The 24,503-nt window shown below is 45.8% G+C and overlaps 2 protein-coding genes across 2 annotated transcripts in view; both read right to left on the reverse strand.

The window, feature by feature from the left end:
* The window catches only part of LOC135263040 (glypican-4-like), a 41,737-nt gene extending 33,030 nt beyond the window's left edge, over positions 1 to 8,707 (reverse strand). Inside the window, exon 1 of the mRNA XM_064350611.1 lies at positions 7,824 to 8,707. Coding sequence (XP_064206681.1) covers positions 7,824 to 7,980 — 157 coding nt within the window. The 5' untranslated portion in view covers positions 7,981 to 8,707. The remainder of the gene's footprint in view (positions 1 to 7,823) is intronic.
* A 6,356-nt stretch (positions 8,708 to 15,063) lies between these two features.
* The window catches only part of LOC135263041 (glypican-3-like), a 79,571-nt gene continuing 70,131 nt past the window's right edge, over positions 15,064 to 24,503 (reverse strand). Inside the window, exon 8 of the mRNA XM_064350612.1 lies at positions 15,064 to 17,172. Within this exon, the coding sequence (XP_064206682.1) occupies positions 16,982 to 17,172 (191 nt within the window). The 3' untranslated portion in view covers positions 15,064 to 16,981. The remainder of the gene's footprint in view (positions 17,173 to 24,503) is intronic.

Consider the following 24,503-nt stretch of genomic DNA (forward strand, 5'->3'; position numbering starts at 1 on the left):
AAAGTCCTCCGGAACGTGGAACGCTTCCCGTGCTAAGAAATAATGAAGAGGAGGGACGGGAGAGAGCTGGGATACTGAGTGGGAAGTTTGGAAGGGATGGGGATTGGGGGGGGGGGGGGGAGGTGTCACCACGTATCCAACAAAGCTACAACAGCAATGTGAAAGCAGGAGGCGAAACGAGAGAAGAGGGGAAGAGAATCAGAGCCAAAAGGTCTTCCTCCTCCGAATATCCTCATCAGGAAAAATCCCTCCTGCAGGAAGGACGCGCGGAATCGAAGCGTGACTGGAGATGGAGCGGGGCGGAAATAGGACGGGACGGGGCTGTTGTCATAGCAGCAGCCGGTAAAGAAGGGCCGGGCAACTTCAGCGGCAGCGTCGCTGGCGTTCAGAGAGCGAAAGTGGATCAGCGAATCAGGGCCCACATTCATAAGCGTCTGAGCGCACTGCAGCTGATCTAGGATAAGGATTCCCCTGCCCTAACCTTATCCATTATGAGCCAACACGCCAAAAAAGATCCTAGATTGGCTCCTAGATCCAAGATACTTTATGAATACTCTCTTCCAGGAGCCCGGCTCTTCAGCACAACCCAATAAGCCTAAGAGGGAAAAAAGTGCACATTCGTGATTGACACTGTGAAAGGATTTACAATAACACGTCGGGCTGAACGCAGGCCTGTTTGTCTGCTTTAGCATGTGAGCGCCAGTCATCGCGCAAGGCTATGTAGCCCTAAGCCGTGATAGCAGTGCGCGCTCCAAATCCCTGCCTCCAGCTCCCTCTCCCCAGCAGACAGATGCGTCGCCTGTTAAAAGACTAAAGGCCTCTCTCTCTCTCCCTCTCCCCGACTCTCTCTCTCTCTCTCTCTCTCTCCCCCGACTGTCTTCTCTCTCCCTCTCCCCGACTTTCTCTCTCTCTCTCTTTCCGTCTCCCCCTCTCCCTGACTCTGTCTCTCTTCCCAACTCTCCTTCTCTCTCCATCTCCCCGACTCTCTCTCTCCCTTTCGCTCTCCCTCTCCCCGACTCTCCCTCTCTCTCTCCGACTCTCCCTCTCTCTCTCCCCTCAAATCTCCCTTTCTCTTTCTTTCCCCGACTCTCCCTCTCTCTCTCTTTCTCTCCCACAACTCTCCCTCTCTCTCTCCCCGACTCTCCCATTCTCTCAGTACCTGCCCCAGTGCTGCAGTTTCCCCGCTCCCTGTGTGCGGGTCCTGGTGGTCCCCTCTGGAATGCGACGGGGGGGCGGCGGGGGTGGTGTGGGGGGGGGGGGGGGTTAGGCGCCCTATTGTTCCCACACAGTGCGCCCACCCCCCACGGGTCACTCGCTCACGGGGGGACGGAGGGGGATAGAGCGGCGGCGGGAGCAGTGAGCGAGGATCGGGGGCTGCAGAGGGGAAGATGGTTTTATTTAGCCTTCAGGCTGAACGGGCTCTTAAAAATAAAGCAAAAAAGACACACTGGCAGATCGGCCGTGGGAGGAATTCGGCGCTTCCTGGCGTGGGACAGGAGGGCTCTGTGTCCCATCAGAACGTGCGGTCGCAGCGGGGCCTGGAGGTGTGGAAAGCAGAACACCGATAAGCCCCCGAAAAACAGCAGCCTCACGAAACATGGCGCTCTCCCTGCCGGTAACAGGGCACAGCTGCAGCAAACACAGCCCAGTCGAGAGCTTCCCTGTGAATCACAGAGCATAGTCAAAATACAACAGCTTCCCTGAGAATCACAGAGCACAGCAAAGACAACAGCTTCCCCATGAATCACAGGGCACAGCAAATACAACAGCTTCCCTGTTAGTCACAGAGCACAGCAAAGGCAACAGCTTCCCTGAGAATCACAGAGCACAGCAAAGACAACAGCTTCCCTGTTAGTCACAGACCACAGCAAAGACAACAGCTTCCCTGTGAATCGCAGAGCATAGTCAAAATACAACAGCTTCCCTGAGAATCACAGAGCACAGCAAAGACAACAGCTTCCCTGAGAATCACAGAGCACAGCAAAGACAACAGCTTCCCTGAGAATCACAGAGCACAGCAAAGACAACAGCTTCCCTGAGAATCACAGAGCACAGCAAAGACAACAGCTTCCCTGAGAATCACAGAGCACAGCAAAGACAACAGCTTCCCTGAGAATCACAGAGCACAGCAAAGACAACAGCTTCCCTGAGAATCACAGAGCACAGCAAAGACAACAGCTTCCCTGAGAATCACAGAGCACAGCAAAGACAACAGCTTCCCTGAGAATCACAGAGCACAGCAAAGACAACAGCTTCCCTGAGAATCACAGGGCACAGCAAATACAACAGCTTCCCTGTTAGTCACAGACCACAGCAAAGACAACAGCTTCCCTGAGAATCACAGAGCACAGCAAATACAACAGCTTCCCTGAGAATCACAGAGCACAGCAAAGACAACAGCTTCCCTGAGAATCACAGAGCACAGCAAAGACAACAGCTTCCCCGTGAATCACAGAGCATAGTCAAAATAGCCCTCGCTTCTCCGCGAATCACAGCGCAGAGCCACGACAACAACCTCCCTGTGAGTCACAGAGCACAGCTACAGCACTTTCACTTTCCCAGTCACGGAGGACGCTAATCACAGCCGCACCAAACAGAGCTCGCCCATGAGTCACTGAGCAAAGGGCCAGCCCTGAGCACTGCTGTCCCTGCCCATGAGTCACTGAGCAAAGGGCCAGCCCTGAGAACTGCTGTCCCTGCCCATGAGTCACTGAGCTAAGGGCCAGCCATGAGCACTGCTGTCCCTGCCCATGAGTCACTGAGCAAAGGGCCAGCCCTGAGCACTGCTGTCCCTGCCCATGAGTCACTGAGCAAAGGGCCAGCCATGAGCACTGCTGTCCCTGCCCATGAGTCACTGAGCAAAAGGCCAGCCCTGAGCACTGCTGTCCCTGCCCATGAGTCACTGAGCAAAGGGCCAGCCCTGAGCACCAGTGTCCCTGCCCATGAGTCACTGAGCAAAGGGCCAGCCATGAGCACCAGTGTCCCTGCCCATGAGTCACTGAGCAAAGGGCCAGCCCTGAGCACTGCTGTCCCTGCCCATGAGTCACTGAGCAAAGGGCCAGCCCTGAGCACCAGTGTTCCTGCCCATGAGTCACTGAGCAAAGGGCCAGCCCTGAGCACCGGTGTCCCTGCCCATGAGCCACTGAGCAAAGGGCCAGCCATGAGCACTGATGTCCCTGCCCATGAGTCGCTGAGCAAAGGGCCAGCCCTGAGCACCAGTGTTCCTGCCCATGAGTCACTGAGCAAAGGGCCAGCCATGAGCACTGCTGTCCCCGCCCATAAGCCACTGAGCAAAGGGCCAGCCATGAGCACTGCTGTCCCTGCCCATGAGTCACTGAGCAAAGGGCCAGCCATGAGCACTGCTGTCCCTGCCCATGAGTCACAGGGCAAAACTGCACCGCTCCACCTCTGAGGGCAGAGGACGACTCAAGCCTCCGTCTCAGAAGCCCAGCAAGAGAAGACGGTCAACACCCAGTCGGTCGCACTGCACCCCACGCGAATGACCCCACACCAACACCGCGTCACAAACCTACAGAAATACTCACCCGCGTGAGCAGGAGCTGGTGTTCACGAGTACTGATCATTACTATAGTATACCCTTGCTCTCCGGAAGCAGTAATCAGGCATTGAGTAACCACTCAAAGTTCACGGCTGCCATTAGGCCATGGGCCAATGTCTTTCCTCTTAAAACAAGCTCCAGAGAGAAATGCATTCTCAGCGAGTTTGTTTCAAAGGAAAACAGTTCATATTCACGTGGATTAACATTTTTAAGAGCATAATAAATAAATCTCAGAAATCCCCGCTGGAACAAACTCAATTCTCCTGCGCTGTGGGTTAAGGCTATTTTCCTTCTGGCACGAATTCAAGCCCAAATAAATGGAAAATGTGTGCGTAACAGAAATGCTCACACATTAGGAAAATTAATTTGGGAAAACTAAGGTCAAATCCATTCGCTTGAATCCGGGCCATAACATAATAGCTAGCGTTCGGGGCTATTTAGAGATCGCCAAGATCAGAACCCGAGAATGCCAAATTTAGAGGTAAGGGCCAAGGCTTGTGACGAAAGAGGTGTTTCAGAGGTGAGGGTTAACAGCAAAGTGCAGGCCTTGTTTTTGATTCTGATTAAAACTCCCAGACAGATTCAGGCAAAGGGCAAAGGAGGAGAAAGGCTAAAAAAAAACAAAACATCACAATCCGGCACCCGGCAAACCACATGACGCTATGCAAACTCTCTCTTCAAGGCAAGTTAATCAGTTTTATGTGTAATTGCACATTTTAAAGGGAAGAACCAGGAAAAGCAGATCAGGTCTGTTACCATTTATTAAGGCCTAGACATGCTTGTCCCAGTTTCTCCCCTCTTATCTAATCGCTTGAATGTCATTGCAACAACAGAAACTCTTATTTACTAAGGTCTCCAAAAATGCTGCCCGCAAGCCTGACACTGAAGTTTCTGAGAGACATTGACACGCTCATGTTAAATATCAGCGCTAATAATAAGCAAATGTGCAGGGGGGAAAAAAACATGCATTTCCCAACTTTGATCTCTGCAGTACCTGGGGCACAAACCAAAAGTCATTTCATGAGAAGTGGACCTGGCGTCATAAACGCAGCCGGGGCAGGGAGGCTTCTGACAGGACGTCTCCCCCGTCTGCACTACGTTACCCACGTCTCTGCTCGGGCTTCTGGGATATTAGTCCTCCAGCAGTCCGCAGCAAGCCGCTCCATAGGCACTTCAAAAAGTCTCAGCGCTCCTAAACAGGCGAATCATCAGCCAGGCTCCACGGAGACGTGGGCGGGATGTTTCTTTTCTCGCACGGCGTGCAATGCGGGGCTTGTGAAACTCGTGTCCACAGGGTGAATTCCGCGTACAACAGGGCAGCAACAGTTCCAACACAAGTGGCTTCTACTAGGATTTCTGTGAGGGGGATCTTGTGTTTCTGCATTCTTCAGCAGCCCCCCCCCCCAAAATATATAAAATGTCCATATAGAGTACATTCTTTTCAGAGTGCATTTTCACTGTATATAGCCTACCCTTTCACCCATTTTCATGTTTATACCCATATTCATTTGACTTGATTGAAAACAAAAGATAAAATACACATAAATAAACGTGTCAGGAATATCGCATGGGGTACCCTGAGATTGTCCTAACAGACCCGCTACAGAACACTGGGGCTGCAATGTTCACACGAGACGTGCCACAGAAAGAATGTGCACCGAAGCAGATTCAGCAAACACGCATGTTAACATTTCGCTGGGAAGGAAAAAAGAAGTCACCAGAGCAAACCCCCAACAAAACCCTTCTTGACTGACTGAACTCTGAACGAAAGTTTCACTTTTACTGCACTGATGTCAGCTCGTCTGATAGCGGCAGAACAACGGAGGGCCTCGCTGGCCGTGTGTGCCGCCCCCGCATACAGCACGCAGCGTTTAAAGTTTTCATTCAGCTTCTTGTTCTGCTGCTGCAGTGCCCTGTTAAACCTGACATTTCCTAAAACTGGGACATGGCCTGTTGTGTGATACCAGCAGAGAAGCACAGTTGAGCACAAGGTCATTAAGATATCGAGAGTCGGCTCACCTGCCACCAGATAACATAAAGGTGATTGTGGCGTGAGATAGTCTGAGGTTGTGTCTGCAATGTTTAGCATGTTTCGAGACGACCTGGCCTGCACCAAAAATGTTAAGAGAAGAAGGAGAAAATCTAACTAAATATACGCAACTGGTATGTTGTTACAACACATGCGTTTCCCTAAAGTATCTAAGCAACAAGGGTTGATAGAATTCAGATTTTATCTTCACAACACCTCTGGTGCTAAATCTTTTGGCTACCGGGTGCTGCTGAGCGTCAACTATGAGAGCCACCGTGAGGGAGCTACTGCAGCTTCTGAGCAGTATGGTTCTCTCCCTAGCAACAGGATGCATTGTCTTCCCATCGCTGAGGGGTTTTTTTTGTTTTTTTTTTTGACTGTAGCCGCCGCTGCTCTCTGTAAATCAATTATCTCAGTCTCCCACACTAACAATGAAGAGGTTAGCCGCGCACAGGACCTTGTGCGTAAGAACACCTTTTGTGCCGGGCAAGGCACGTGTGACACAGAGAAAGGGCTGCTACATCGCCTTCATTAGAAAACAACCCCCCCCCCACTAAATTTATGGACCGCTAAGATAAAAAAAAAAAAAAGACAACTACAAAGGTGCTGAGCGGCAATCAGCATCATTTTTCAAAGAAAGACGTAGGCTTAGGCCTACAGGCAGATGAAGGCTGTAGTGGGTAAGGCTGGCCTGGATTACACGGCCTCACAAATCAACTGCGTTAATGAGCACACCTCCAAACCTCAGGCAGGAAGCACAGCGCACGTAGACAACTAGCAGACCCTTACAAGTCAACTCGTGTTATTTCAATGACAAACAGCAAGACAGAAACCGCAGAGGAGTCGGACCACGATTTTGTTTGTGAACACCACTAAATTGTCAACTTCAACCATCAACTCCCCCATAGTATCAATACACACCGGGACAGATTTACAATACTGAGTAAAGTTCATGAGCAATAATTGACCTACAACAAATTTATGGCTCATATCTATTGATCAAAAACTCCAGCGATCATGATAACCAAGCATACTGCTTGAAAATAGAGTTCAAGCTTGAAATAAAAATGTAGATTTTTTTCTTTAGGTTAATATCTAGTAATTGCACAAGGAGGCAACGTGCCTGAATCAGAGCAGGTGAGCAAAGGGTGCCATTCCACTCAATACAAGCATTTTTCAAAATCTCTCTCCTGTTTCTCCTCCCTCAACAAAATCACAGGTTGAATAGTCAGCACACGTTAAAGAGGACTCCAATAGCTTGAATTCATCATAAAAACAATAGAGCATACTACGAACAGTCCCTCTCACGTCTTGAATAAAAAACGACAAAACCTGAGGCACTGTACTAGCCCCCATAGGCACCCCTCCCACGCGATTTACATGACCATAATGGCCCACAAAGAGAGGTTAAGAAATTCACCCAGACCTTTCAACTACACTAATTGCACAATAAAGACCCCTTAACACGCATAAATACTCATCTCCAAAGCGTGGCCAAATATTTCTGACTTAAAATTTTAGAGGCAATAAGCACTTAAACAGAACCCACGGGGTACACGATGCGATGGATAACCAATGTGCAGTAGTTGCCAATGTAAGTAACAAAACGATTTCATCTGGCTAAAAACCTTGATGTATTAGGCGGTCTCAAACACAACATGCATCTAGAGTTCACAGCAGCTCCCAGTATAATCTATGGGATTAAACTGCTACGTAAACCCAACTCTTTTCATGGAGCCCAGTTTCATTTTGCAAGGTTGGAGAAAAAACACATGACCAAGTTTAAAAAAACAAACAAAGTCAATTTAATATACATTTCATTAGCCTACTGATCAGGAGCGGACAATTAACTAACGTAAAGGGTTTTCATATAAACCGTTTTTATTTTTTGTGTGTCTTTAAAGCAAGTTTTAGTCTCAAGGAATAGTTGGAGAAAACACATTCCAAGTTCTCGACAAGAGACGAAAACACAACGTGTGACAAATCACTCGCCAAAACACGAGGTTTGCAGTCGTTGCCAGCATCTCTCACACAACAAACCTTTACCTGAGCGTATACAAAAAAAAAGAATATTTAACACGCTAAACAGCTAGGTTATGCTAGTTCTATGAGTTAGGTCGAGCCTGTGAACTTTAGATGTCCCGGTGAATTGCAGGACGCGTTGTATGCGAAGGTATATAAATTCATGCATGCCGGGCGAAATCAGTAAGGCGATCGTCGAAAATTGCTACTCACCATTCACTCCTTGATTGGGAACATCATTGTGGTTGAAACCTTTGGAGCTGTACGCTATTCTTACTTCACTGCAACTCTTCGATTTCTGCTCCGCTCTCGCCGAGACGAAAAACACGGCCAACGTGCAAATTATTGAAGGCACTTTTAATATCTTCATTGTTATATTTTAAACAGCAACACACAGAGTCTGAAAAAAACTTTCCTGCTTAAGTGTCCGAGGTACCTCGTTAGATTTTGCACATGCACAGATGTAAGCTTCTTCGCAAGCTAGCTAGCTAGCTCGAGAGCCGGGCAGTCAGAAATCAAGTTAGTTGACTAGTTTGCCAACTGGATTTTTAGAAAGTGCACGGTACTTCGGCCAGCGCTACAAGGGCCTCGTTGAAGACAGTGCAAATGATTGTCAAATTAGTGTCCCGATAACACAAAAGAAAACATGGACTACTGGAATAAGACAACCTCTGAAGTGTTCAAAAAACTTTTCTTCTCCTTTAATTTTTTGGCGTTTTTAGTTCCACAAGTCCCCCGAGACGTTCAAGGCAAAAGAAAAAACGACCATTAGATTGCAGCGTACCGAAAAGACACGAGTAATCTATTTTAAAAAGTCGACTGTGTCAAAATAAAATCGTTCATGAAATTATTTTCTTGTGTCAACGTTCATTGAAAAAGTAGTCTCCAAAGCGAATTCGGTTTTAACTGTGACAGCTGTGTCGGAAAATATAAATGAGATAATTAGTGAAAAGTTTCTGTCGCCTGTTGCAGTTTAGACGGTGTTACTGGGACTGTGGACGCCTTCTGCTGTAGTCTGGAGGCTGTATGCGCGGCGAGGTCTCGGCGGACAGCCAGCGTTGCGCGAACACGCACTGGGGTTCTGGACAAAGAGTAGGTCGCGCGCAATACCTGACGTGGAGTTTTCATACGTCTGGAACGGGGGAGGGGGGGTTAAAGTGCGCCTGCCTAGCGTATCTTTCCAGTGTGCTCTCGAAGACCCAGAAGCTGTTTGAATTGGTATGTGGTGTTTTGTGCCATATTCTCACATGACTGATGTATTCATGGTGTTTTATTGTTTTTAATCTAATTTTTTCGAAGATGTTTACACACTTAGGAATTTGTACGGTAAAGCAAATGCTTGGGTACTAAATGCTGTTGGTGCTACAAGCACTGCATGTCATGATTAGTGTTATGTGGGCAAGTAACAGTTGGTGACCTCAGTCAGAATGGGTCTTTTTATTTCCGTCTGTCAGTAACACATTCAATATTAAAATACTCAACCTCATCACAGAAAGAGTTGAGACAAATGGACGAAAAAGAAATGCTTACATGGCACACCAAAAATACACACTAGTCGAAAGGATCCATGGAACCAATCAGTGTCACACGCTGAACAAGTGATACTCTCTTCTGATGCTGAAGAGGGAAACTTTGAAGCATCAAACAAAACCAAACGCAGATGGTACCTTGGCTCTCAAACAGTTCAGTGTGCAAGTACGGTTGTGCTGTTTCTGCGCACCACAGTTCTGACGTTGAACAGAGCAATAAGGAAGACCCAGCGAAAACTGATAACTCAGTGGACAGGGTTTAATGTCTCCCTCAGGGGGTGACAACTTGGCATCACAACACAAGCACTGGCTCCTGACAGGTTTATGACGACGGCCACACAGCCAAACGGATTATAACTGAAGAGCCAATCTGGCAGGAGGTGCAGAAAGAATGGCATCCCCACTGTAATAAGGGTGTGTTTAAACTGGTATGTGTGGGATTGTGAGATCTGGCCATCACGGTAGGAGAGTAAACGTGTGGGGGGTGAAAACATAAAGAGGTCATGAAATGACTGGTATTTGGAGATACATTTTTGGAAACATTTTGTTGTCTTGTTATTGCAGTCTACTGAGGAATTAAATGTCAACATTTTATTGTGAATAAATACAACTTATGACTACATTAAAGAATTCCTGACCTGCAGGGCCAACCAGTATGTGCTCCCTATATGCATGTTTTTACACAGAGACTAAGCCAAAATGCAGGGAAAAAATACACTGCTCTCTAAAAATGCAGATATTTCAAGGTCTTTTTTTAAGATTACAATGGTGATGACTCAGACGTTCTTTGAACCAATTGTTTCAGGGTCTTGACACTGTTTATTGATCAAAATATTTATATTCATTGGTAGCAGTGAGGTATTCAAATAGAAAGTGCTTAATTTGAATGAAAAATTTACAATGAGATGTCACGCCCTAGCTTGCTCAATATGAGTGAATTAAAACAAAAATTGTTCCTAGGGTTTTAAAAAAATATTATTAGCCTCTGTGGTGAAAAGTAGCTTTGATCAGAACGCCAAAATATTATTTGCAGCTTAAATTACTTTCACTTAATTTATATAACACTTATCCAAATAAAAGTTACTTGTGCTTCACAGAGATAAGACATCATAAAAAAATTATGCAACATTAAAACAAAATTAAAACAGTGAACATATATAACAAAAACCTAAATCAAAGATAAGAGAAATTAAAAAACGTATGGTAAAAGCAGAAAGAGAAGATAATTGAACTGATAAAAATGCCAATTTAAATAAATTTGTTTAAATAATTTTTTTTAAATGCAAAAGACTTTGCAGATCTAATAATTGAAGGGAGGTTGTTCCAAAGGGTGGGTGCTAAAACAGCAAATGCATGGTCTCCCTTTGTAGTGACTCTGGAGCAGGAAATCAATAGGAGATCTTTATTAGAATATCTGAGTGTCTGTGTGAGGACGTAAGGTGTCAGTAATTTTGAAATATAAGTTGGAGTAGGTCCGTGCAGTTCTTTAAAGGTGATGTGTAAATTTTTTAAAATCAATTCTATGTCTAACTGGTAGCCAAAGCAAGGAAGCAAGTACTGGAGTAATAGGAGATCTGCGAGAAGTTCTAATCAAAAGTCTGGCAGCGGTGGGTTGTACCAGCTGGAGCTGCAACAATGCAGAGACACTAAGGCAAGTAAACAGTGAATTATAGTAGTCAAGATGTGAAGATATAAAAACATGAATAATTAACTCAGTGCCTTTAATCCAGCTGTTTTATCCTGCTTCTGTTACAAGCATCATAATAAAATTATAAACGACATAAATTTATTGTGTTATTATTTAGCTAGTTGGCATATTATGGCCGAAATAGTTATTTTTATGAGAGCGCAAGTGAATTAGTGTAAAACAGATTTCGAAATGTCCTTCGTTCCAGAGACACAGCATTCCATGCCAGGACCACTGCTATATCCAGGCTATGGTCAAGCCCTGTACTTTGGCTTGGTCCCTCCCTCCAGCCAAAAAAGGGCACTTTCCTACTCCATCTCTAAAGGATCCCATGGACATTAAAGATCACAACTGTTTTCTGCCCTGCTGGCACCGTACTCCACAATTTTAGATTTGTATTCAAACAATTCACACATAATTAAAGTGCATAGACCCCCCCCCCCCCCATTCCAGGGCACCATAATGTTTGGGGCATATTAATGCTATGTAAATTAGTCATGTTCAGGACATTGTGGCATATCCTTTGCATGCAATGACTGCTTGAAGTCTGTGACCCATAGACATCACCAGATGCTGAGTATCTTCTTTAGTGAAGCCCTGCCAGGCCTGTTCTGCAGCCATTTTCATCTGCTTGTTCTGGAGACTAGTTGCCTTACGTTTTTCTTCAGCATAAAAAATGCATGTTCAGTTAGATTTAGATTGGGTGAATTGCTTGGCCAGTCAAGAATTTTCCAGGTTTTGGCTTTGAAAAAATTATTTGTTGCAGTAGCAGTAGTATGTGCTGTAATTTCTACATGGTGAAACCAAAATCTGCCTTTAACCACATGAGAATTGTTTGATTAAAAATCTTAAATTGTGGAGTACAGAGCCAATTGAAGAAAAAATATTCTTTGTACCAAACATTATGGAGCTCACTGTAAGTGCTGGAACAACCTTCCAAACACTGCCAGAACAAAGTCACTCACTGTCTTCCTCCACACTGAAGGCTCATCTCTGTAGACTTCGCACTGATCTACCATCCACTTACTCTCAAAAATCAAAAGGTGTCTAAACCACTACTTACCTCTCTAACCCTTAAAAAGTGTTCATTATGTGTAGATTTTGTGCATGTTATTGTAAAGGGGTATATTGTGAGTGAAGATTATGGGACCAAAAATCTGAATAACATGTCCTGAAGATTGTTAGTTGGTCAAAGGGAAAAGAGGAAAGTCCTTTGTATCATGGCAGTACCATAATGATAGCCACAAAAAAGGTAACAAATGTTAGCCATGATCCATGACTGCATCTGTTTATTCACTGCTCGGTCACTGTTTCAGGCACTGACACAAAACCCACATCGGAAAACCTCAGAACAGAGGGAAGAGAGGCGCATCATTCTGACACAGCAGAGAACAATTATTTTTTCCCCGTGCACATGCAAAAACTTTCCTTTCTCCTCCATAAAAATATCTTTTTTCCCTAACATCTAAGAAATTCACAGTCAGATGTAATAAACCTAAGCTATTTGGCACTGATCAGTGCTGGGATTTATTATTTTATTATGAACGGAAGTGGGTTCACTCACTTAATGCTAATCCTGACCAAAATGGTGCCTTAGCATCAATTTATCCTGCTCTAAAAGCTTTGACTAACAGCATTTGGAAAACAGCTTTCAATTAGCAGTTAAGTGAGTGATTTTTTTTTTTTTACATTTATGCACCAGTCTGTGGTTTGGCCACATTTTACAAGCTTTCATGATTATTTTGGCAGTTATTCACTCTGTAGTAGCAAAATTACTTTTCATACTAAAAAACAGCCAATATAAGGCAGTGCTGACGATGTATGGAGACTCTCTGTGGCATATAACTGCATTTGTTTTAAAGTATTCTGAGATTACAGACAGAGCAATCCATGTGGAGTGCTTGACCTGCCTTAAAATCAGGCATGCAGTTTTTCTCTCCTGCTGAAATGTGAGTATGAGTAAGAACTTTTTTTGGAGTCTTCAGGAAAAAACAGAATAATCTTTTTCTCTGAGGGTAGATTTATGCGTCATACTTATTATAAGCTACATCTATCTATAGTAAAGTCACCATACAGTAAATTGTAACTCATTGTCATTTTATTCATTTTCTCAATCTTTATTTGAATATAACTTTTAAAATATAACTGTGTGTGTGTGTGTGTGCGTATTAGGAGGGATTTTGTTGTTAGGTGAGTGCGCTCAGTGAAATTAAATTCTCCCCATTGTATGACAGCATTCCACAGCTTCCCCCATCCATTCCATGTGACCATGGCTTTGAAAGCAAGGGAACTCCTGGGGGACGCTGGGAGTGCACTGACTCTAGGGGTGTGTGAAAGAGCAGGACTGGTGTCCCTTTCATTACGACTTTCATAAGGTGTGACCGCCCACTCATTAGGGGACATCCGTTTTTTGGAAGGTCCCCACAAAGTTAGCAAAACAAGCATGATAGCATACATAGGTGTGCATCAGAGTACAATTTAAGAAGAACAATTTTCATGACAAGAGGTCATTCATTACACCTTAGTTGATAATATTGCTTTCATAATGCCAATACATTTACTTGCTTTGGTGCTCATGCACACATTAAATCTTACAAGTTTCTACACATTAAACAACTCTTTCTTTGAGCAAATGCTTCCTCTCAATGTTGTGTTATCTTAAATTAAGTGTTTATTTCAAACCAAAGATTTATATGAAATTAAATTTCTTCAAATCTGCATAGTAATCTCTTTGTGACCGGTCTTGTTGCCCATTACTGTGCCTGTTCATAAGCTTCAATAAGTCACAGACAACGCAGTTTATTGTGTTCTGCGCTATACTTTCGCTTTAAATGTTTTCAATTGTTTTTTATTGTGTGTAGAGTTTATCCTTGCAAAATATTTTATTGTTTTAAGTGTCTTGCGCCATCAAATGCCATATTACACACACACACACACAAATATATATTCTGTATATACTGTATACATTTAAGATATACATTTTCATTTTATATCTTTAAAAGCTATATTTATGTTTACCATCAGAATGATATTTTTTCATCATTTATAATATTGCTTCCTCAGTTTAAAGCTACACAATTTGTATTATACACTTTTTGTCTTCAATCTTATTAAAACTTATTAGGCTAAAATTCTGATCCATTTTAAAGAGGCTTTGAGATTGAAAACGTCTTGATCGTGGTGTCATCTCTTAACCTCAGTCACTCTTCTGAAGCACTTGTGCAAATTCAATCATGACTATTTACGAAGTCACATATCTTCTTAATGCATTGTTAGCATTCCCTCTGTCACAACAGGCAGAACACCATAGCAAATATAGGGTGTAAATATGGTGTAAATTAAAGTCTGACTCATTGACCTCAACATAATTGGTGGTAACTGTCAGCCCAGCATTAACATAAGACATTAGCCAAATTTCACAGTTAATTAGAAGTGTTTGCCCTCTCTCCCCTCTCCTATTAATATGAGCGTGTATCCAACAGACTGCTTGCAGCTCCCCACCCCCCGGTTAATGTCTAGTGTCTTCACTGATAACCAACAGAGGTGCTGCTGTCCTGCTTGGAACACTAACATGGCTGAATCATTTGAGATTTTAGCTAGGTTGGAGGGGCTGTCATCAAAATCACACCACAGAAAGGGAACTGAAATGGAGTCAAACTGAATCTGAAAGTCCCAAATGAGGCCTATATGGTACAGTCAAATGCCATTATCCAAGGATAAGGCAGGAGGAGAAAGGAAGAAGAATGAAATGAAAAAAGAAAAACATTATGAAAATTTGGGGTGTGTGTATATGCAATCCGTGCCTTAATGCATATCAACCGCAGAGGAGACTGAGAGTGTAAGCGAGTGCTACTGTGGCTAACTAGAACTGATTAAAGATGATACCGAGATGGAGCCTAGATAGTCAGACATATTACTCCCACTGTGGGATCGCCCTCCTCTGGTGGGAGTTGGTATTCAAATGTATGTGTACATATTCTTAATACAGACCATTTCAGACAGGGCTGTCTAAATGTAATACACCACTTTGCTTTCCCAACTATTGGCTTTATAGCTCCTGTGTTGTGGAGCATAAATTGACAAAGACTGACCCAGCAGTGTTGATTCTGTTCTTTCCGAGACACCCTACTCAGCTGATCCAGGTAAGGACACACCTCGTCTGCTATAGCTGTAAACAGGAGCCTGTGTGAACTCAACCACTCACCAGCCTTGAGCTGTGGACACAGAGAGACACGCATTATAATTCAAAACGGACCTTTATTTTCCAGCTGTTTTTAGAATTTGAACACCTGTAATTATGAATTCTTCAGTACTCACTGATATTACTCTGTGACAAAATGGTATCTTACATAAAGGCCATCAGTTACTTAAGTCACATAAGTTACTCGTCAGAGGGGAGATGCACATTGCACAGCTTTATTTGGAGACAATACGATCCTTCAGATTTAGGAACCATAATGGAATCCTAGAGAACAGGGAACATGAACATGAATAAGTTGAAACTGGCTGAAACTTCAGATAATCAAGAGTCAACACTCAAATTTAGTGGCTGCTAGTTTAGCAGAACACAAAATAATGTTCTATTTATATGATTATCCATTAATCCAACGGATTGCAAATATTTATTTGATTAATTAATTAATTCAAATACTTACTCTTGCAGACAGCCCAAAAATCAGTGTGATTTATTTTAGGGAACATAATCACTCAGAGATCTTCACTGTTACAAAAAAGAGTATTTATATGTGATTTGTGTACACTTTCGTAGGTAACAAGGTAAAAGGCAGACAGTTCCTTGTTGATGGAATTAGCTGTCTTGTTAACTATGGTGTTACAACCAATCAGGAAATTTATTTCACCCCAACTTTTCCTGCAAGTGACTAAGAAATTGAGAAAAACCATTACCTTACACCTTTCATCAGAGAAATACATTCATTCATTCATTTTAAATGACTTGGGTGCCATTTTCTGCCTAAGAATAAAGTATAGCACATTCTGCCTGTCAGTTTGCAGACAGACTCTGATCAATTAGCAGAACAAAATGTTTCTGACACCAAGTTTATCAACACTGTATTAATTATTACAATCCAAATTTTGGGTAATAAAGTATCTTTGTTTTTTGGCAGTACCACTTGCTCCCCCTTTGAAATTCTTCTCATTCTAAAAAAACTGAGTGAAACTGGCAGGAAGGGTTGTGTTTAACAACAGGAACAAAAAAGGAGCTTGCCAGTTCTCACCTCACGCATATGCCTCTCATTGGCTGTTTCAGACTGTCGAGTCATGGAATATCACAGGGTAGGTAATGTACTTTGTGTTTTTCTTCCAAAGATTCCAACCATTTAATACAAAGTTCTGCTCAGGCTGGAAACATTTGACTTGACCATTACTATGAGCAGTAAATGCTGATAATTACGTAATGTAATCTTAATACTGTTTCCAACCTAAACCACAGGATGGAAACGACTTATCGCACAATATTCATCTTAGAAATCTAGTTCAAGAAAACCAAAGCAAACATTTAGAAAAAACATTACTACATTTCACACTCAGACATTATTCCAGGCTATTGCTATGCTTGGCTCCACATTGTGAGTCTTGGGGAAAAGTATCACTGGAAATAGATTAGATGAGAGACAAGCAAGAGTTCCACTGTGTGAACGTGGAGAACCACAGCGTATTCACGATCACTTGCTCAGCAGTAAAAAAGGGTTAAATTAGAGGTCAACCAAGAGCAATCCCTGTTTTTACAGTGCTGTTGCTATACAAAGGTTGAGACTTCTGCGAAAAAAAGACCACAATGGCAAATCTGATAGCACTTAGACTGGCTGTGGTAAGAGGGGGGTCAGGGAAGTGGTGTATTTACAAGATGGGGTTGGGCTGGACCCGGGTGAGTGATTTCTAAGTCTCTGATCCAGAATAAGCAATTGAGGGGAGTGGTAGAACTAGAGACAGCATTAAAACAGCAGGTAGTCCTCCAGTCCTCCGGGGTCATTCCAGTGAATTCATAAAAGTCACGAGGCAATTTGCAAACTGTTCTCAGGCCACACTTCAAGACACTTGTTGTCTATTTGTGGCACTCTTAAATTTGAAATTGTGTAAAGATTTCAGAGAGAGACTAAAACAGAAGTAAGGAGGGTGTGAATTCAGCTGGGATGTCAATGAGGGCCAAGCACAGTGACGATGAGGATGAGGAGGAAGGTGGCCCCTGGGAGAGCTCTGCTTGGGCCCCACAGGCCCCTGGCAGCCCCCGTCACTGATTCCCCTCCCTCCGAGTCTGTGTCCAGCCTCGGTGTCTTCTGCTGCTCATTGAAGGTGAGGTCGTCCAGGGCCAAGCCGCCAGCCAGGTCTGAAAGAAAGACAAGGAGGAGCAAGAAGGTGGTGAAACAATGGTGGACAGGTCTGAGGAAAGCACCAGAGAAATAGTTAGAGGTAAAAGGGAGAAGGACAGAGAAGAATAATCACCTCATCTTCCTTGAGAGCATGCAAGAGTCACAAGAGGCAATCAGATCTGTATCATTTACAACAACACAGCAGATGTGTAGCAGTGGACATGTTCCAGATAATGGTAGAATGTCATCATGACTTATGGACGACAACATTTCACGCCCACTGGGTCAGGAGGAATGTTCCTACTGCATCCATTTGCAACTCAGGGGCACTGTGTAGACTGAGGGTGTGGGGCTTTGAGAAGCAGGGTAATGCTAGCCCCCCCTTTTTTTGTGTTAGACAGACTGAGCTAAGACAGACCCCCCTCACTGCTAAAGCTTGCACCAGGACCCTAAATCAACACCTTTCCTCTCTGCCATTCAACACCCCGCCCTTCAATCCCGACCATCACCACCCCGTGCATCTGGGGTTTATCATGTCTTCTTATTCTGTTTCCACTCAAAAGGCTCCCCATTTCACCTCATCCAGCACGTATATTTCTCCTTTGGCTTCACTCTTTTCTTTCTGGACTTTTTTTTCTTGCTTTTCTTTCTCTCTCAGTTTACAGAAGAAGCATGTGACATTTAACTCTCATACCACCCTCCATTTGCTTTTGCGCTTGTGCTGTCCGGCATTTTCCCAGGAAAAGGGGTCACTGTAAGACCGAAACACGAAAAGTTCTGTTTATGGGAAAGTGTGATAAATAGCCGTGACAAAATGCTGACACTGTGGCATGCCGGCTATGTGTGGATTTGTCCCCCCGTCGAGCCGGCTTCGGAGACTCCGCTGCTTAGAGGCGCTCTCTCAGACACACACTTGTCTCCTGTCGTACAGAAGCCCCGCATTTCTCACATACCGCTCCCAGGAAAGCTCCCAGCAGCCCGCGCAGAGCAGCAGACACAACTACAACTGCCACAACAACTGCCGCGCGGACAGCGCTGACAACAACGTAAGCAGCGACACCCTCAACCCACGCAACACCCTCGGAACTAACAAAATGCAACCAACACCCGCAGCAACAATAGCAGTCATGAAAACAATTCCTGCAACAACAACAACAACAACAACAACCATGGGAACGACTCTGCCAGAAACCACAGGAACAAATACAGACCCGGCAACAACTGCAAGCCTGACAACAGTCGCAACATCAATTATTCCGGCAAAAACAACAGTCATGGGAATGATCCTGACAGAAACCACAGAAACAACTATAGGGTCACCGGGCTCAAAAAGACCACCTATAGCAGCAACAACCGCAACATCAAAACAGACAAAAGACACAAGAGCAGCTACCCCAATATCAACAGCCACAGAGACAAAGTTGATCCATAAAGCCATAAAAGTAGCAACAGCAACAACACTGGAATCAACAGCCTCCACCAAATCTAAAAGAAACATCATATCCCCCTTTACAGCTTTTGCTATGAAGTGGTAGAATGGAATTTCCAAAAACTTCAAAGGACTTTGATTTATAATTGCTGTAATATCGAGGGCAGAGCTCCTTCAAGCTCACAGATAGGCAACGCTCAAATATGATAAGAGGGCGTTCAGTAATGCACGCTGGAATGTCATGTGGAAAGACCCGCACAACATGTTTAGAACACGCGGGGCCCGCCGTCAGCTTCCTCGCCACACACAAGGCCCATGGCTACGCTAACACGGAGGGGGAGAAAACCAGAACTCGTGATTGGGGCGAGCGGTAAAAGTTTTGATTAATTCTCCGTCAGAATAAAGCTGGCACCGAATGAAAACCGGGCTCGGTACTGGAAAGCGAGGAGGGGGGAGCAGTGTCTCGAAGGGGTCCCTGCCAACCCTACGGGCCAGTTCAAGCGGACAGTTTAAAACAGAGGAAGGAGGCAAATAAACAAACCTCCGATTGCTCAGACCTCTTCGGCATTTCTTTGCCATTACGGCACTAGTTGAATGCAGGCCAGAGGACAATTAACTTCTCTTTTTCTTTCCCCCTCTCCTCTAACAAGGCAGGGGTTTGACATTCTCTCGGCCCTGAAAGGATTATTTGTCATCGTGACAGCAGCACACTGTACTCCTGGACCAATTAATAGTGAGGTGCAATGCGATACAGCTTTTCTAGACTGTGTGTGTGTGTGTGTGTGCGTGTGTGTGTGTGTGTGCGTGCTACGGAAATAGGAGCGCTATATGTGGTCTTTATGTGTGAGAAAGTGGTGTGGGAATTTGCAAGTTAGCTGTGAGACTGTGTGCTAATCAGTGAGTACAAATGCTTTCCAAATGTCCTCAAGTACAGATACGGCAAAAAAAAAAGAAAAAAAAAAATTCATGACAAAAATGGAGCACAAGGCTCTCTGGCTGAAAGGCCTGCGTTTCTCATTATCTCTGGCTCAGGCCAGAAGTGGGAGCTCTGAAAAGCCATGTACTCAAGCGTGTACAACACCTCCCCAGAGTGAAAAACACCTGTGTGTGTGTGTGCGTGTGTGTGAGAGAGAGAGAGAGAGAGACTGCGGAGGATTTACTGGTTCTGTTGGAAGTGTTAAGTGCGAGGTATATTATTTTAATCCTTTCACTTAATCCTATCATGGTGTCTCTTTATCTGTCATGACTCATATTTGTTCCATGCTCTACCTGCCATGCTTTGGCAATACAAATTTTGTGATGACAATAAAGCACACTGAATTGAATTGAACTGAACTGAACTGAATTGAGTTATATTGAAGCGAATTGAAGTTTAATCCAACTGCCATAACAGTGTTACCATCTGAACATGCTATCAAGGCTTAAGGTTGACAGCTTGCAGACTGATTGGTAATGAAAGATCAGGCATTCATTCTCATGGTGAACACATTACATCATTCCCTCACAATCTTTTTTCATTTACAATATTACAACATCACAAATACTTGTATGGCCAATTATGGCAAGAAGAATAAGATACATTCAGACAGCAGAAAAATGCTTTTAAGAAACCTGTATTGTTTTTGTCACTATGAGGTTTCATATATACGTGTGTGTGTGTGTGTGTGTGTGCATGTGCGTGTGTGTGTGTTTGCACGAACACTCGCAAAGAACGTACGCACTTGCTCGCACACGCTCACGTGCGCAGTTGTCCGTATCCACGCAGACGCAAACACGCACAAAAGGGGCACGTGTGCCCAGCGCCGACGGCAGGTGCTGCTTATGAAAACGCGGGGCGGGTCAGACAGCAGCCGCGCTGCCAAGGGGGCGGGGCCAGGTCCCATTCTCAGTGATTCATCCCGCAGTCCAGAGGAATGCACCTTGAAATGAAAACGTTTGGGGGGGAAGAGCGTGTCCAAAAAAACCTTCTCCGAGGCCTGCAGAAAATGAGTCATCTTCTTTTGCCAACTGAAAGTTAATAAGGAAAACGTCCATGCGCCTAAGAACATACGCTCGGGTACTGCAGAGGGAACGTGATACCACCGTTTCTTCAGACATATACATTACGTGTAAGTGGCCTCTGATATTCTGTTGTCTGAATGAGAATGCGTGGGGGGGGGGGGGGGAACGGCATTATTTGTCCCGGTGTCGCGTTGTACCTCCGTCCTGTTCTGCGTTTTGTTAACACGGCGCGGCGAGCTCCATTATGTTGTTGTGCAAGCGGAGACCTGTGCCTTCGGGGCAGGAGAGAGCGGAGGGGCTGAGAGTGAGTAATGCTGGGTTGTGCGGTGGCCCCCCCGTGCTGGGTCGGCGTTCCGCCCCACGCCCGCGTCCCAATTACAGGGGCACGCTGGGAGCCCGCGAACGTGCGGCCAAGATAAGCGGGGCGCTCGGAGGAGGCCCGAGCGCCGAAACAGAGCGGCTTTGTGAGTGACACTGCCCTCCACACCTACGCAAACGTACACTGTTATTCCACACCCAGCGGAGAGAGAGGGGAAGAGAGAGGAGGAGGAGGAGGAGGAGGATGGAGACAGAATACTAGATTTCTCAAAATCCCAGTCCCTTTTTCTGTAGAAGTATACGCAGCTATTGCGTTCCTCTTGTGCAATGTTTACCAAGGAATCTGGAAAATGGTTCCAGATTTTAAACTGCCGGCATAGTGCTTAATAATTGCACTTTTAACTAAGAAAAACATCATCCAATGGTATGCCATCATGAAACTTGAATAGTAAAACGCAATAGTAAAATGCACAGATTTCCTTTTGAATTGCGAAAGCAGTATAACACAGAGCATAAACAGAGTCTGTACAATCCTATTAGTGGATTTTTTTCCCCAAGCTGACCACGCTATATCAGTTTATAATATAGATTCAGTAGTGCCGTGAGCCAAAAACTCAGTCAGAACCTATAAACGCGGCCAAACAGTGTGTGTGTGTGTGTCTCTGCTGTCATGACGCAAGATGTCATTGACCACACTTCCAACCACAAACCCCTCCTTGCACTCAATCCAATCGACATTCCTATTGCCTCCAAGTCTATAGCCACCAGCTTTACAAAGACAAAAAAGTACAAGCGGGAGAGAGCGAGAGAGAGAAAGTGAGGGGGAGAGAGAGCATTAGAGCGAGAGAAAGAACAATCAATAAATTCTCGGTGAAGATGAATTCATTGGGAGTTCACCAATAAGATGAAACACAAAGCATCTGTGAAGGGTGAAGCAAGACCAAATGAACGATGACAAAGAGCTGATTATGTTAAGGCTGCCGGCCTGGGCACGGGCCATGTTAGGGTGCGGTGAAGGAGACCGAAAAAGGCCCATAAATCTGAAATCTAAGACCGGGGTGACATAGGTCACGGGCGGGGAAGATTCCGGGAGGGACGGAACAATGGAGAGGGACCAGCTGACCGCCGGTTCCAGTAGACGGAGGGCAGAGGGAGGGGACCCCTGTGGGCCGGGGCCGGCGGTTAGCCCCCCCCGCGCCAGAGCGTGCGGCAGGCCGGCCCTGACCCCACACTGAGGGAGCGGGGGGATACTCCACGCTGAACGCACCAGGCCCTCCGCCCGCTGACCGCACCCCTGAGCCTCGCGTCGCATAATTCCGCTTCGGACAGTGGCAGGGCTGCAGAGGTCTGCGAAACGCGCCGAACGCCGCGGAGGAAAGGGCAGGCTCAGCCTTTTCGGGCTCATCCAGGGAAACCGTCGCGCGTCTCCACGGAGACACGGTCCCGACCGCGCCGCGGTCCAGGGCCTGGGATTCCCGCAGGAAGTGCACGCAGCCGGCCGGAAACGCCACCTTGAGGGGGAGACCGCGTCGCCAGGGCACCCTCCCGCTCGCATCCGATCAACCGCCACCCTCCTGGGCTGATAAAGGGCATCCAGCCGCAATAAAATACGCTTACAGCCGCGACTGGGCGTTCCAAATCAGGCAGTGAGGAAAAAAGAAATCTCAGCAGTCCTGTGGTTGTGAATACACACGCTCACATGCCTCAGCACAGCTGTAAAGGCGTGGGTTACCGCGAGGAGCGATACGTTCGGCTGTAATAAAACGGTACCGCGTACAGAGCGTGATCCGGTCCAGCTACGAACAATGCATTACTGAACAGTGCGCTCCACCCTCTCCCCTGGAGCAGCACATCACAGGGCCGGGCCGGGCCGGGCAAAGGCGCGGGCTTCGGGGCCAAGCGGCGAAGCCGACTCATCGGACGCTCGGGCCCCGCTTCCATCGCCCGCCCCGCCGCGGGACACGCCCTCCCCCGGTGCTGTTTACACAGCTGGCGACGAGCTCCGGGATTTTTTTTCGCGAGGGGCACGGGGCGGGAGAGAGGAGGCCGGGGCGGTTTTCCGCCCAGGCGGTTGTTTACGCGCCCGAGGGGTGGCGAGGGAAGGGCGCGGCCGGACCCATCCCCCCCCCCCCCCTCCACCAGCACCGGCCGCTCTATTCGCGCCGCAGCTCCTCGGCCTCCCTCTGCCTAATGGGGATTATTTGCAGATGAGCTGGAGCTGTTGCCGTTCCCTCTAGGGAAACATCTGGTTGGTTTTTATTTGCTAATTCTTCAAATTTCCTCCCTCTCAAGCGCGGCGATGCCAGGTCGCAGTGCAGCCTGGCCGGCGAGGCCAGCCGGCGAGGCCTGACCCGTGGGGTGAAGCCCTCCCTCGTGTTTACCGTGGAAACCATCACACACTCCACAGCCTGCAACTGCTGCCTGCCACCGCGCCACCTCTGCGTGAAGCTCAAAGCTCTCTGCCTGCTGCCCAGTCCTCCATGCGCGCGCACACACACACACGTGCACACATACGCACGCACACATACAGATACACACACACGACGGACACAACACACCGTGCACGCACACACACACACGCACACACACATACAGATACACACACACACGCGCGCACACACACACGTGCACACATACGCACGCACACACGCACACACACACACGCGCACACACACACACACACACACACGTGTGCACGTGCACACACACACGCACACACACATACAGATACACACACACGCGCGCACACACACACACACACGCACACACACAGCTAAACTAATTGCCTCCTAACTGCACTAATCAAGCGTACACAGTGCTTTCCATTCTTCTGGATTACTTTCAAACAAAGACAAGCAGACAAGTTCATGTTCTTTTCCAAATTACACACCCATCAGGAATATGTTATGTGGGGCTCCGCAATTGTATGTTTCATAGTGACGCAGCAAATACCCCATAGTGAATCAAGGCTGTGCCAGAGTCAACTGTGGCCGGCAGTTACCGTGGCAACCGGCTGCAGTATAAAAGCAGACTTAGCATGTTTTGGAGAATGCGCTAGGTAGTCCACACTCTCCTCGGCAGAAAAGGGAAGGGGCCTGCAGTTGCTACGGAACAAAAATATTGCAGAAATACTATTTTTTATGAGGTGTGAAAGTATCTGCTATGTGGTTTAAAGTGTCAAGTGCGAAGCCTCAACTGTACAGAAATGTCTACATCTGCTAGCCCTTTCAACTCCTCCTCTATGTCCCATTTCAGGCCTTCTGCACAGCAGTTAATCCTCTTTATGGCATCAAGCACACACCACAGAAAAACTGCTCAGGACAGTGTCATGACGCACAAGTGAAACAAAGTGGTGCACTTGGAATGTTATGATTAGTTTACAATCATAAAACTTTCTGCAGTCTGGTAAGAGAAAATACCCTTATAATAAATTGTAAAAAAAACTGAGCCCGAAGGCTTTTTTGCGCACGGTTGCTTTATTGGACACAGCAAAAGCCAAAAGAATAAGTCAATCATATATTTTTACAAATATAAAATCTTATTTTTATTACTTTTTGGCTAAATATGACAAAAAGATTGCCAGTGAGGGTTGAGTTTTGC

Source organism: Anguilla rostrata, chromosome 9 (genome assembly GCF_018555375.3).
Source record: "Anguilla rostrata isolate EN2019 chromosome 9, ASM1855537v3, whole genome shotgun sequence".
Classification (NCBI taxonomy): Eukaryota; Metazoa; Chordata; class Actinopteri; order Anguilliformes; family Anguillidae; genus Anguilla; species Anguilla rostrata.